The sequence below is a fragment of the Mytilus edulis genome, chromosome 3 (assembly GCF_963676685.1).
Source record: "Mytilus edulis chromosome 3, xbMytEdul2.2, whole genome shotgun sequence".
Classification (NCBI taxonomy): Eukaryota; Metazoa; Mollusca; class Bivalvia; order Mytilida; family Mytilidae; genus Mytilus; species Mytilus edulis.
Window position 1 is genome coordinate 78,696,205 of NC_092346.1, and position 15,488 is coordinate 78,711,692.

General features: G+C 33.5%; 2 protein-coding genes across 2 annotated transcripts in view; one reads left to right on the plus strand and one right to left on the minus strand.

Moving 5' to 3' along the window:
- LOC139517536 (arylacetamide deacetylase-like) overlaps window positions 1-15,488 on the plus strand; it is a 572,982-nt gene that overhangs the window by 419,542 nt on the left and 137,952 nt on the right. The gene's annotated exons all lie outside the window — the stretch shown is intronic.
- Window positions 1,373-15,098, minus strand: LOC139517525 (1-deoxyxylulose-5-phosphate synthase YajO-like). The gene is made up of 8 exons (XM_071308693.1): window positions 14,877-15,098; window positions 12,756-12,901; window positions 8,169-8,319; window positions 6,870-7,043; window positions 5,519-5,616; window positions 3,893-4,059; window positions 2,727-2,866; window positions 1,373-1,739 (listed from the first exon to the last, which is right to left on the minus strand). The coding sequence occupies exons 1-8, from the start codon at window positions 14,997-14,999 to the stop codon at window positions 1,611-1,613; spliced, it is 1,128 nt and encodes a 375-aa protein (XP_071164794.1). The 5' UTR covers window positions 15,000-15,098; the 3' UTR covers window positions 1,373-1,610.

Genomic DNA, 15,488 nt, shown 5'->3' on the forward strand with positions numbered 1-15,488 from the left:
ATTTTTTTTACTTTGAATACCCGAACACGCTAAATGCATGCGTAATCCATATATAGCTAAGGGGGTTAAATAGAAGATCACATGAATAGGGATTCAACGTAGTTGAACTACTCACTTGCAAGTGAATAATTCATCATTGATATTTCTTAGGTTTATTTTGACAAGATGGAACTATATTAGTTGATAAAACTAATTATCATTTCACTACTTCACTTTCATTTATGATAGAACAAAACAAATCAAATTTTTATTTTTTCATTATATTTCGTAGCTAGTGCCCCTTTATCCTCTTTTTTTTAATTCAATAAAACTTTTAAATATAGAATTTTTAAGATAAAAACATTCCCTGTGGAACCCTTCTTTTGCTTCCTTCTTTTGCCCCTTTAATTAGGCTTTCCAATCTGATTAAAATTAAAACTTTGGTTTCTAAACAATCTATTCATGTACAGGATTGGCAGCTTTCTTTATTTAAATAGAAAATTTACAGTGCCGTAATACACATGCATGTTGCTGCTTAATTGGAGTCCCCGCTTGAAAAGAAAGAAATATCACTTCTTCAAGATTATATATTTCTGCATCATATGATTTTTACAACGTGGGGCTTATATTACTTTACAATACCGAATATAGAAAGTGAAACTAAGATACAAAACGTAATATTCAGGCCAAATATCCTTCTAATAAAAACATGAAGTCAGAAGGCAATAGTCTGAAGGCACAAGAAAAAGAAGATACTGTGGATTCATTATTATTCGTTGGATACCAATTTTCGTGGATTTCGTGGGCACAGTCAAACCACGAAATTAAATATTCAACGAATGATAATTTTTCTATAGGTTTGTATGCAGACTTCAGCAAAACCACGAAATTAAATATCCACGAATATGCAAGTTTTTCTTAATCCACGAAAATTGGTACCCACGAAAATAAATGAATCCACAGTATTTGTTTTTGCAAAGGGTGCCGGGGATACTCTCTCTGTTTCCAAAATAAACGTAAAATATTTCCTACTGCACCTTGTTTTTTCTATGATTTCTATCACTGGGTTTTATAAGTTTTACATGCCAAGAAAGCATTGCTCAAAATTCCGTTATTCTACGGCACCGATTAGAAGTTAGATTGTTTGGTTTCATTCAACAAATTAATTTACGACCTGCATGTACGTGTCGCTTAGAACATTGCCATGTACCCAATGATAAATGTAAATCATCTGTGATGCTTGCTCTATGGATTGATTGTAACATCTCAACAGGAAAATGTCTTGGCAGTCGTCCGGAAAAGGGGACGGGATTGTAGTAACGACATAAAGAACATATCCGCTATCATCTGTGAAACGTATATTCCATAACGGTAAACAAACTGGAAATGGCGGAAGAAAAGCGACATTATTTTATTAAAATGTACAAATTGTTTGTTTAACATGTTAAAGTATACACAGTCTTTTTATACAAAGGAAACTATGTTAATCAATGACTATAACATAAATCATATTCAATCATTTCTCGTCTTTCAAATATCTCACAAACATGAGGTTAGTCGTGGATACACACACGTAAATCAGCACGCAGCTAGAAACTACGATCACGTAAACCTTAAGAAACATCTCAGTTTTATAAGAGATTTGCGACGACTGGTTTTAGAATAAATTTGTTTACACGTGATGTATTTCCCAACCTCGACATTTCATACGGGTAACTGCTCGCACTTTCTGGTTTTGAAGCTTCATCTAATGTCTCCATCTGAAAACAGAAATTAATTTTCATGAGCCTTGAATTTACATTTTAAAATAAAATCTCACGATTTAAGTATTGATTGATATCATATGATTCAAATTCACTAGAACATTTTATATTACATAATCTATTTGAACACGATGCATCCAGTATCCGAACTTCACAAAATTAAAGTATTTTTTTTGGGTTAATTTCGCCTGTACGCCTCCGTATTTATCCCTTTACCATCTCTTATATTATTCAAGTTTGTTATTGTTAATTTGCACAGTACTAGCGTATGAATAAAGAGAGGATATAAAATTAACAATTTTCACAAAAAATGTTTTACTTAATTATCTTGTTAGTATTGATGAACATACATGTCATGTTATGTTTATGCTGCCATATCTTTCAAATGGTTTCTGATAACTTTAAAGCATTACAACTACGTGTTTTTGTCCGGTTGTTTAAAAGTCATTTTGGGTGCTTTTATAGCTTGCTGTTCGGTGTGAGCCAATGCTTCCCGTGTTGAAGGTCGTACTTTGACCTATAATTGTTAACTTTTTTACAAGCTAGTTCTTCAAAGCATATACTGGTCTATACATGATACTAGTACTTATTACAAGTAATTGTCTCTGTGACATAAATATATGATATATGTATAAATAAGAAGATGTGGTATGAGTGCCAATGAGACAACTCTTCATCCAAGTAACAATGTGTACATACCAGTAATGCTTTGAAGAACTATAGACACCAGTATATGCTTAGAATTTGACCTAAAGCTGTTAACTTCTATGCCTATTGGTCTCTGGTGGGCAGTTGTCTTATTGGCAATCATGTCACATCTTCTTATTCTTATATTTGAACAACAAGCATGTACAGGCCAGTATATGTGTACAGCTGGGTGGGACTTTTGTTTATTATTCTGATTTCTAACTAGACATACCATTATTTCTTTATTTTTATTTGGAACCTATGGTACCGACTTTGCATAAAAAAAATTAAACCTACATCTTCTTTAGAAATGCTCCAGCCAGTTCCTACAGACATATTTTCCTCTAACTGTTTAATTGATGTGGCACCGATTATTACAGATGATACGACGTCTTTCTGCAACAGCCATCGCAACGCTATCTGTGCCGCTGTTTTACCTGAATTAAGAAAATACAATAAATGATGTTTTGTTTTATTCTTCATTTTGTTTTTGTAGGAGTTCATATCTTGCCATTTTCAGATGGAAATCAAAATGGCATCATGATGTACCACCCGGTTGTCTCTTAAGGGCATACGATACAGTTTTGATCCCGTATTTACAGTTTGATGAAAATTTCCATATAGGCTATTTTTTAACTTATTAAATTAAATATGTAATAAAAAATATACTTTCATGTGCTACTTTTTTAATAAAATGAGGTCGAAATGTTTTATATTTGCTCAAAATTCGGATTTGTGGCCGTATTTTCGCTTTCGAAAGAAAGCCATAACTTTTTTGTTTTAAAAGATAAACACAAATTGTTTTTTGTTAAATAATTTGTAATTTCTGTATGTTATCAGTATTCTAAAAGTTTATACATTTTTTTATTCATAAATAACTCATATTTATTATATCAAATGTAAATGAATGTAGAAAAAAAACATAATTTTTTGCTGTATATTTATCAAATTTAAAAAAATTGCACTATTTACGTTTTCATGAAAATTGGCACACATAATCTTCTCGCGTAATCAAACCAAATGGCATTTTAAAAAAGAGGGGTCCATGAACTCGTTTTCAAGTTAAATAAGTTTGAATGATAAAAATCAGCCGAAAACTGCATCTTTTCCCGATAAGTCATAGTTTGACGTCGTGAAATTACAATTTACGTTAGCAACGTCATTACCTCCCCTGTAACCGTATCGTATGCCCTTAGATTGCTGGTTGTCTAGTGAGCATATATTACAGTATGTTTTCCTATATTTTATGACATTTTTAATATTTCCAATTTTGTTATATATTGAATTGTTTGATTGTAATGTTAATCGTAATTATGTAGCTCGAAACAAAAGAGTACTGAAAGCCAGATATTTCTTTTTTTATATGAAATCAATAAAAAAAAACAATCAATAATACATTGCTTTATAAAGAATTAAACTAATTTTAAATGGGAATAAAATAACAATAAGGTAAATGTGTTTACCGTTTGTCTTTGCTACTTTTTCTACAACTGCCATAATATCCCAGTAAGTGTCCTTAGCATATTTCGTCCAATAGGAAGCCTGGGAATTCTTTTCAAAATCATAACCTAAACGGCCACTCTTTGGGTCCATCTTTTCATCTCGTTTGTATTTTCCAGTGAGCATACCACTTTAAGACAAAATTAATATATTATTATGTGTTCCATGTTTGGAAACAAAACGTTTGTACGTATCTTTCCTTATTTTCATTCGCGCCTGTTTTTTTTTACTCTGCTTCCGATTTGAAGGTAAATGAATACCTGTGAAGCACAGGCACTTGTCTCAGAAAAAAAATTCCTATATACCCTAATATAACATATAAAGGCATAAAGGGGAAAAAAATCTGAGACGAGTGCCTGTGCTGTGAAGCAACATTTTTCCGACGTAGTCGGTATAGTTTCGGTTTGTGCCCTTTGAACTTAAGGACGCTTAACTATGGCAACAGAATACGCATGCTCGAAAATCCTTTCTGTGATTGGACAAAATGCTGTCATGGTGGGTGATTTGGTTGTGTTTGAAAAAAACGTCTCGTTAATTATATCGTGATGGAAAGCTAGTGAAAAACTATAAATATTTGAACTAGATCTTACAAAGATTTATATTTAATTAAAATAATTGTTTCTCCAATAGCTCTTGCATCCATGACAGCTGTTTATTCGGGACAATTATATAATTTTTAATATAAACTTTGTTGTACGAACGTACATGACTTTTAGAACGCACCTACGCATGTGAGATTTCCGCGTGGTTTTGGTGAATGTAAACAGAAAGATACGAGGACCGAGAATACTGAAGATTTAATTAAAGAGGTCCTGCATCATTAAGTCATTGTGCTTCTGAAGGTTATCGAAATGATAGTTTTAAACATATACTCAAATTTAAATACGTCGGATATCTTTTTTAAACTGATAGTTGGGTCAACATTTTTAATTAATTCTACATAGGCGGTAATGGTAACGTTTTCCTCCGTTGCTCAGTCCATATCGTTTACTTGAACATGTATGATGGCTCATATCGAAGCTGATACATTTATACATGTCTGGTTAAATTTTCGGGGTGGCAAGTGAGATTACTTTTTTCGCAAATTGCTGGACCCCGGAAGATGGTGAAAAATGTCACTCTCCACATGAAATAATCCCAAAATTTTGATCATAAAACTCAATAAAAAAATTGTCCTTTCTAATAATTTATTTCAGGTCAAATCTACATATTTCTTTTCTCATCACATCAGCTCTATAAAACAGTTCTTATTGTTCATTTATGTCCATTTTTAAAATCACAGCATCCACAATTGTATGGCGGACTAATATTGTTTTTTAATTACGTCATCGCAAGGTCTATTAGGGATCCTGACCCAGTTCTTGTTATCTATGACGTTTATATAGTTGAATTAGGCGGTAATTTGAAATATATGGACTCCAACGAGACGTTTAGTAGTAAAATCTTAAAACTGGCGCGATTGATACAACATATACATGCAGATTAGAGCAGTCTATAAATGACTAAGTTCCCAAACTTTTAAATAAACACTTTTTTATATTTAACAAAAACTCACTATTTCATCAACATATAAATTAATATATAAATACCTTCTTAAAGGGCTCCATGGTAAAACACCAAGTCCTTCGTTCTTACAGACTTGGAATTCTTCCAATTCCGGATGTCGAACTAACAAGTTGTATTGTTGCTGAAAAAATACAAAAAAACAAAAATCAAACATGTTACAAAATTTCGCATGTAATATGAATTTCATACTATTCTTGTAGACCAAATAAATTTCAGAGAAAAACATGCATCTTATAGTTTTCTTTTGGGGCGATTAACCTAATCTAAATAATATTTCTTACTCCTAATGTCATAGCAATTTGACAGCTGAAGTACATTCCCATCAAAGTCCTAAAATTCCCAGTTTCATTTATCTCGTCTTAATTGAGGTACACATCTACCCATCTCATAGAACTGATAGCAATAAGAGTTTAAGGCACATCTCGACCATTCACCCGATTGTGCGTGGAGAGGAGAAATAGTCATAAATTGTTTGATTGTAAATTTCTTGAGAAAAAAAAGTTTTGGAATGTAGATGATAAAAATGTGCCATTCAACCTCATCAGGCGCATGTTATAGACCTCACCAGGCTCATGTTATAAACCTCAGCAGGCGCATGATATAGAAAGACATTTTTTGTATTAAACAAAAAGGTAAAGCGGCTGGAAACCTTCAAAACAAAAAGACCTAAGCAAAACAATCAAACACATTTTCGTGTAAATTTTGTAAAACGGAGTTGCAACCTAACTTTTATTTCTGTCTTAAATGAGAGAATTCTTTTTGTCAAATTTTGTAACGAACTAGTTTTCATTTTGTATGGTTATGAATTTTGGAAATATGCGTACATTTGACGACGTAAATTGAAAACATGTATATCGTATGCGATTTTCAATTATTGCTTGTAGAGTACACTACCATTTTAAATTTCCTAGCTCAAACACAACATGAAGATAGATATAGGAAGATGTGGTACGAGTGCCAATGAGACAACTCTCCATCCAAGTAACAATTTATAAAAGAAAACCATTACAGGTCAAAGTACGGCCTTCAACATGGAGCTTTGGCTCACACCGAACAGCAAGCTATAAAGGGCCCCAAAAATTACTAGTGTAAAACCATTCAAACTGGAAAACCAACGGTCTAATCTATATAACAACGAAAAACGAGAAACACTTATGAACCACATAAACAGACGACAACATGAAGAGCCATGCAGGATTGTTTTTGTGTTTTAAATTTCTCGAGTATATTTTCAAGGTTTACATAAAATGTGACCGCATGTTATGTACAATCGCCTCCTTTAATACGTATCTTTGCGACTTGAAGCATACATCAAGTATTGAACAAACTTATTTGCTATGTTTGAAATATAATTGATATTTGCTATGTACATACCTGCATGCTTATAAAACCCGTCAATCCCATAAACTTGCTATAATCAACAACTTTCTGTGTTTGCCATCCCAGCAAATTTGAAACTCCAAGATATCGAATCTTTCCACACCTGACCAGATCATCAAGAGTCCTGAGTGTTTCTTCAATTGGTGTAGCATCGTCCCACATATGTGTCTACTCATTAAATCAATAGAGAGTAAAATGAGCAATTATATATGAACTTGAAATACAACATAAAAAACAAAGGACGCAGCTCTTGCATCGGAAGTTGGGGAAAAGAGGCCACCTGTACTTCGTCTCTGATTTTTTTTTTAACCTTTATACAGACAAGTGCCTGTGAGTGAGACTACGAGAATTTTAACCAGAATGTTTGAAATATATTTTTTTTAATTTTCATGTAATACTATTCTAGTAGCTGTACTTCACTCATAATCGATCACTACATTACGTTGAGAGGACAATGAACACTAGAGGCGCAGAATTATTCGATAATCATGTTGCAATATATTTGTGTTTAATTAAGGGGACTCGCGCACCTGCCCTTAATCCACACTGCATAGAGCCTAAGTGGAACTGCTGACTCACAACATGCAAACTACATTAAATAAATCATACCGTTCAAACAATCTACAAAATCACGTACAATGTTTTATATTGATACAGATAGTGTTCACTTAAGATTTATATAAAGGTCCTTTGAAAAATTTAATTCAACAATATTCTAATATCAAAAATGTTCGCTTTGCCAAAAACTAGTCTAATTCGTCTGAGACATTAATTCAACCTTTGGACGCGAAACGAATGAAACATGTAACAGATTCAGTCAAAATAAACATTACCATGAATAAGCCTTCAAAAGTTTATCTAGCTTAAGCACATATCTACTGTAAACAGACGCGCGATACTTGACGTTAGTTCAATATTGGGTATATTTTGAGATCCAGTTAAGTTGAGCTTAGATTGTGTTTGAGGTGGGACTGTCTACAATGTTTACAAATATATATATTTTTTTCAAAACATCAACAAATCCACAGAAATTGTTGACCTCATGCAGATTCAATAAATTCCATGTCTATTCTTAACATTAGCTCAAGTTTGCAACTTGAAGAAGAAAAAAGAGGTGTTTGGCAATATGTAATCATGTCTGATATCTAAAAGTTAAAAATGTTGCGTTGGCCAACACCAAAGAAGGAAAAGAAGAAAATGAAAAAAAGAAAAAAATCATATGCCAAACGCAAGTTATGGTATGCTTTATATGTGTTATGTGAATAAGTTAAGTTAACAATCAATGCCTTATACCTGATAAAGATCTATATAGTTTGTCTGCAAACGTTCAAGACTGTCTTCACAACATTTGATAATGTGTCGTCTACTGAGTCCCTGGTCGTTTGGCTCCGTCGACATAGAGAAACGACATTTCGTCGCCACAACAACATTGTCCCTGGACTTCCTTAAATAAAATGATAAAAACAATTTAGTATGAATTTCATGACATATTTGTATTACATTTTTTTTATCACTTAAGATAATTGCTTCAGACTTTCAATGGTCGACTTAAAATCCTGCAGCAGAACATATTTGAATTCTGAAGTATTTTAAACTGTAAATCAAATAATTATTGCTATTAGCGAAATGCTATTTCAATTTTTCGATTCATATATGCTTGAAGCAAATAAAATCTTTAAAATATTTCTTTTGGACTAAATCGTTCCTAAAGTAGTTGTAAGGTTTCCGTCAATGCGATAGCAACCTTACGACACACACAAAAATGAAAATAAAAGAAGAATGTGTCTGAGGTCGCGATTGTCCCCGTTCACACTTTTCAATATTCCAAGATCGGAAAGGGGCATAATTCTAGAATAGTAAATGACTCACAACCGAATTTGAACTCTGTCTGCGTGTTGTTGTTCTTGGCCTTAGTCAAACTAATTAACGTTCAGAGTGCAGACACGAAATAAATTACTATTTTCGAAGTTATAAATGAGCATAACTCTAAAGAATCGTAATGCCCGCGTCACACTGTCCCGATTTTTACGCCGATGGCAACACGATAATGGAAATTGTCAAAATCGGGACTGATCGTATCCAGATCGGGCTATTCGTAGTGCCATCTTTAACCATCGTAGAACCATAGGCAACTTTTTCTAGCCTTCGGAGACAACTTCGGGAAGGGTTCTAAATTTTTTAACATGTTAAAAAATCCCCGAAGGTGCGTCCGATGTTGAGGGTTCGTATTGAGTTCGTATCACCATCCTCACCATCGTAATGTCACCGGGAATGCATTTTTGCACATCGTATTGCATTCGTGTTTCCATCGTTTCCATCGGGGAGTTTTGACATTACGATGTCTACACGAATGAATCACGAAGATACCTGAAGGTCTTACGATGGCAACACGACTTCGTGAAGTCCTCGTAATCCCGTCGTGTTGCCATCGAATAAAAGTACGAAGGCGACAAGATGGAACTACGACGGCAATAAATCCAGCTAAATGTAAGTTAATTTTCGCGCTAAAATACATTTGAACTGCCATGCGCGATATGCACTGTTCAGTCTAATACGACAGTTAAAAAAGACTTTCACAAAACATGGAGCTCATATCATATGATTCTATGAGAACAAGAAAGGCGAAAGCGTTGTTTCTATTAATTCAAATGGAACAAGAAGAGCAGCTATTACAGGCTCAGGATTTACTTTTACAAGTAAAATATTATTTTTTGTCAATTTTTCATATCAAGTAATATAATGAAAATCATAAACGCGCCTCGTACACCAACACTGCAGGTACACGTATATAGGGAAACCAACTTTTTCTTCATTATTCTGATTTTTTATGTATCGTCTGATTTGTTGTCACATGAATGTTTACTCCATAACCATTTTTTTTTATATGTTATATTTTGCCGCATTTGTTGCTTTCCCCACATCCTTCCTTTTGTCTATATTATTATGATATTCTCCTGGAAAGAGCTCTTTTTGAATAAAAGGGATCAACGAACCCATTAACTTACCTTTAAGATAGATCAGTAAACATGGGCATAATTATGGGTGATTATTCAGACTAGTGCACACATTTTACAGTTCAAACAAGGCAATGCCGAGCGTGGCATCCCCTCGTATGTAACATATTGGGGAAAAATATGGACACTATATGTGTATATGACACATGCAGAAAATGGTAAATTGAATATGCATATTTGATACATAAACTCGTTTTAGAAATCAACCAAAGCATTCAGTAACTGGAAAAACCTTTAATATTGTCTTTAGAACCAGCAGGTAAAAAAATGAGCAACCAATATCCTGTGTATTATGCTATTTCAAGGAGAAAACACACAAGTCCATCTGCATGACCTTGACCTTTGGCCTTGAACGTAAAAAAATGTCAGATCATTACAAGGAGGAACAATATACCAAATGTGGTTAAAATCTTTTGAAGCATATTGGTTTTAGAGTGTCCACAAGGGTGATATTGCCTTGTATTACAACTGCCACTATGACCTTGACCTTTGAACTTTAAAGTCAATAGCGCTTAAGATATTCTTAACGAGTAACACCATACCAAGTTTTGAGCATTTTGGTTCTAGAGTGTCCATAACAATTTTATCTACACGCAACTTACATGTAGTATATAGGCGAGGGGATAATAAACTAAGTTTTATAAGAATTAGACAAAAAGATCGATTTCCCGCCATGCATGGCATACTTGTACAGAAACGATATGTTATCGAAATTCTGTTCGTATCTTTTAGACATCGTATGGCCATCGCGCCATCATCGTAATCCATCGTGTAGCCTTCGTAATCCATCGTGTAGCCTTCGTGATCCATCGTGTAGGCTTCGGCTGAGATATGAAGCTTAAATACCCGTCTTCGGTTAACCTTCGTATGTCCATCTTTTGCTATCGTATATAATTTCGGCACCATCGTATAGACTTCGTTATTCATCGTACTTGCTTCGGTCACTTTTTGGTATTTTAACGAGATCGGGACCAACTTCGTACGAACTTACAATTTTCGCATTCGGGTGTCCATCGTATATAAAAATCGGCACAGTGTGACGCGGGCATAAGTGAATCACTACCCGAATTCGAACTCTGTCTGCTTTTTATGGTTTTAGCATTGCGTAATAGTTTCATAAAATTTAAATGAGGAAAATTATAGGTTAGACAATACTTGGTCATGTTTTATGAAGATTTAAGCCCTCGGCGAACTTGGTCATGTTTTATGAAGATTTAAGCCCAAGGCGAAGCCGAGGGCTTAAATCTTCATAAAACATGACCAAGTATTGTCTGACCAATTTAGCACATATTCACACTTTCGAGTGACCTTACAAAACTATCCTTTCCCATTGTAATATTCAAACCTAAATAAGAGTTCACTTTTTATAATGAACTAAATATAAAACATAGGTAATGATCATTTCAATGGATGAAATGAAATAGCACTGACATAGTTTGTGAAGGATAAATTGTTTTTCTTCTGCTTCAGGTAAAATATAATACCTATATATCTTTAGATTATTTTTATTTTAAAAAGCAACACAGTGTTATATAATCCCCTTTCTGAATTTTTTTTTATTTTATAAATATAAAACTCTCTGTATGAATATTTGAATTGAGATCATTCAACGTTAAATGCTTACTTTTTATTGATAAATTTAAATGTATTGTGTTTCTCCGAAAACAATCCTTTGCTTTATATATCAGCAGTCTGGCATTGTGTTTTTTGAAAGAGAAAGAAAACAATTCCCTCAAATGTAAGGTATATGAATTAAAAAAATATCATTTTATTTATCCTTTCCAATTATTTTTTTTGTGTATTCTATATATGTGTACCATAAGAAAATGCATGAAATTCAAGATGTTTCTATTTTAATCTTTGCTCTTTCATCTTTAATCCCAAGGGAAATGCCATAGGGGATTGTACACTTCGTTAGTGCAGCTATTAAGAGTTCACTTTCATAATTAACTGACAATGAAAAGTCATTCATGTAAAGCATTTCATAGTGCATGGAAAACCATGTACTATGAAAATTAGTAGGCAAAAAACTGACTTTTCATTGGACGAGAAAGGGTGAGTATGTTCTAACTTAAGATAGAGTGTAAAAACGAACCCAATTTATAAAGGGGTAGTCTTCTAGAACCGTATTTGATTCACTACCCATATTCGAATTCTGTCTGTGAGTACTAGTCATGGTTTTAACAATGTGTGAGAGTTTTATCAAACTTGGCTGAGTAAAACTTAGAGTGCGGAAACGATTTTCAATTTCAATTTCAATTTTTTAAGTTATAATGGGGCATAATTCTGGAACAGTAAGTGATTCACTGCCAAAATTCTAAGTCTGTTTGCTAGGTATGGTAATCAGCTTTGTATATGAGTTTCATAAAATTTGGAAAAGCAAAAATTAAGTTAGATTGCGGAAACAAATACATATGCAATTTTCCAAGTTTTGGTTATAAAGGCGCATAACTCTAGAACCGAAAGTGACTCACTTCCCAAATTCGAACTCTGTCTGGGACGGACAGATAGATGGAAAGACGGATGGAAAGTCAAGGGTTACACTTAATGCCCCATTTACCTACTGTGCATAAAAGTACCAAAATGTCAGCATATAGTCAACATTCTACAATATATGTTAAACTTTAAATTGTTTATATCTAAGATACTACCAAATGTCCTTAGTCGCCATTTTATATAAAGTTTTGTTTCGAGTCTTGTTGCCGATCAATAATGTATGTGATATAGGACAATGTTGTTTTGTCTGAGAGTAAGTTCATTTGTTTATTATTGTGTAATTATGTTATTTTAAAACGGAGAACATAAATAACTGAACCATGGTACACGATACTTTTCATAACGACATAATAAGTATGCCATTCTTTACTTTTTAAGCCATGTTCCTACAATGTGTTCCGATTGTCCCCTACAGTAAATATTTGCTGTGTCGATGAAGTTACCACCAAGCTCCACAAAACGGTCCATTATACCATGAGCCTTTTCTTCGTCTGCCTGTGTTGGGCATGAAAAAATCTAAAACATACAAATATACATGCTTGAACGCCACTGCAGATCAATATGGACATTTTTCTGCGAGAATGATTCGCTGCGAAATACAGTTACTAAGATCATGCATATAGTAAGTCTTTTTGCATTTGTTCACATTAAATCGTGAAACACTGCTTAATCTTCGAACTTTTTGCTTCCTAAAATAAAAACTAGAGGCTCTAAAGAGCCTGTGTCGCTCACCTTGGTGTATGTGAATATTAAACAGACACATGACAAAATTGTGTTTTGGTGATGGTGATGTGTTTGTAGATCTTACTTTACTAAACATTCTTGCTGCTTACAATTATCTCTATCTTTAATGAACTTGGCCCAGTAGTTTCAGTGAAAATTCAAGTGAAAATTTACAAATTTTATGAAAATTGTTAAAAATTGACTATAAAGGGCAATAAAATTGTGTTTTGGTGATGGTGATGTGTTTGTAGATCTTACTTTACTAAACATTCTTGCTGCTTACAATTATCTCTATCTTTAATGAACTTGGCCCAGTAGTTTCAGTGAAAATTTACAAATTTTATGAAAATTGTTAAAAATTGACTATAAAGGGCAATAACTCCTAAGGGGGTCAATTGACCATTTTGGTCACGTTAACTTATTTTTAGGTCTAACTTTGCTGTACATTATTGCTGTTTACAGTTTATCCCTAACTATAATAATATTCAAAATAATAACAAAAAAACGGCCAAATGTCCTTAAAATTACCAATTCAGGAGCAGCAACTTAACAATCAATTATCTGATTCATCTTAAAATTGAAGTGCAGACAGATCTTCACCTAATAAACAATTTCATTTCCTATCAAATTTGCTCTAAATGCTTTGGTTTTTGAGTTATAAGCCAAAAACTGCATTTTACCCCTATGTTCTATTTTAGCCATGGCGGCCATCTTGGTTGGTTGGCCGGGTCACGCCACACATTTTCTAAACTAGATACCTTAATGATGATTGTGGCCAAGTTTGGTTAAATTTGGCCCAGTAGTTTCAGAGAAGATTTTTGTAAAAGTTAACGACGACGACGACGACGGACGCCGGACGCCAAGTGATGGGAAAAGCTCACTTGGCCCTTTGGGCCAGGTGAGCTAAAAATCTACCTTTCGTATGAGTTTTATCAACTTAATAATAATATCAATAAAAATCAAGAAATGACAGAAGCTCATAGACCTAACAAATATTCGACAAAGAAACTACAAAATCTCAAACAAATCGTAAATGTGTTAAAGTACATGTGTCTGTGCTTAGTATTTTTCAAATAAATGGAATCGTCTTGAAAGGTATAACATAATTGCTGTCGAACATCAAGCAAACAACAAGTAATTTTGCTAATACCAGCAGATATAACAAAATATCAATAAATAAAGGTTTGACATATAGATGCTGTGACTTGAAAATAAATTTGGGTATCGAAATAGGATATATGGCACTTGCACTTTCCTCGTCCGACCTATACTAAAATTTGGACTGTCAGGATGTATAAATACCATGCAGATCAGATCGGTTCCGGTGAATCGTGCATGGAGAGCGTTTTGTTTTTCATTCTTTACTGATCGCTTACGATTTAAAACTTAGTATTAAAAAAAATTCCTTGGTTCTACAAATGACACATCCGAACTGGCCTTAAAAATGGTGAAATGTGACGATCTGAACAAAAATTGCATTTGCTATAGCTTTCAAATATAGTGTTAATAAATCCCATTAGAATCCTATATCGTGTTCTATGTACACAAATAGATATGAGTTCCAATGAGACAATTCTCCAACTTTCGTCAGTTGACATGGTTTCCTCCCTTTTGAACCCATGGTCTTTAAAAATACGTTTTATATTATGCATATATATGGTTTTTAATAACATCAGGTGTACCCTCATTACATGGTAAGGTCATTTTTGCATACTGCTTTGTTGTCATTGATCAGAACCAAATTCATTTATATATTTAAAATACATACCGCCATAGGACTTTCTTCCAACTTGCCAAAAGTCATTGCACCAAGACATATGTTTGATACTTTTAGTCCAGATTTTCCCAGATGCGTATATTCCACCTTGCATTGTTCTTTTTCGGACTCCATCTCAACAGAAAATGTGAATTTGCTTTTAACGGGTTTATAAATTAGAACAGCAAAATAGTAGGCCAGACTATTTATAACTTATCAGACGTTTAAACTTGAAATAATAGGTAAAATGTACAGTCATCCGAAGTGACATAGATTTACTACTTATATATATCATCAAGGAATCATATTATGTTGGACCCAGTATCCAAAGAATATTAGGTTATATTACAATCTACATAAGTTTGAAAAAATATAGGTTGGCTTGTAGATGTTGTTTGGACTCTTGCTAGTTAAACTATTGTTGCCTCTATGTACAGGTGTAGACTGTAGTAACATAAACTTATGTGTCATACTTGTATTGAAATTGAGTTTTAATTTTATATTAATTCATAATACTTACGTAATTGGAAATTACATTAGGATTATCTCCCCCTAATTAGTATTCACACCGCCGATCGCGCTTTAAAATATCAATAAAGCGCTCAGGTATATCGACTCCCACCA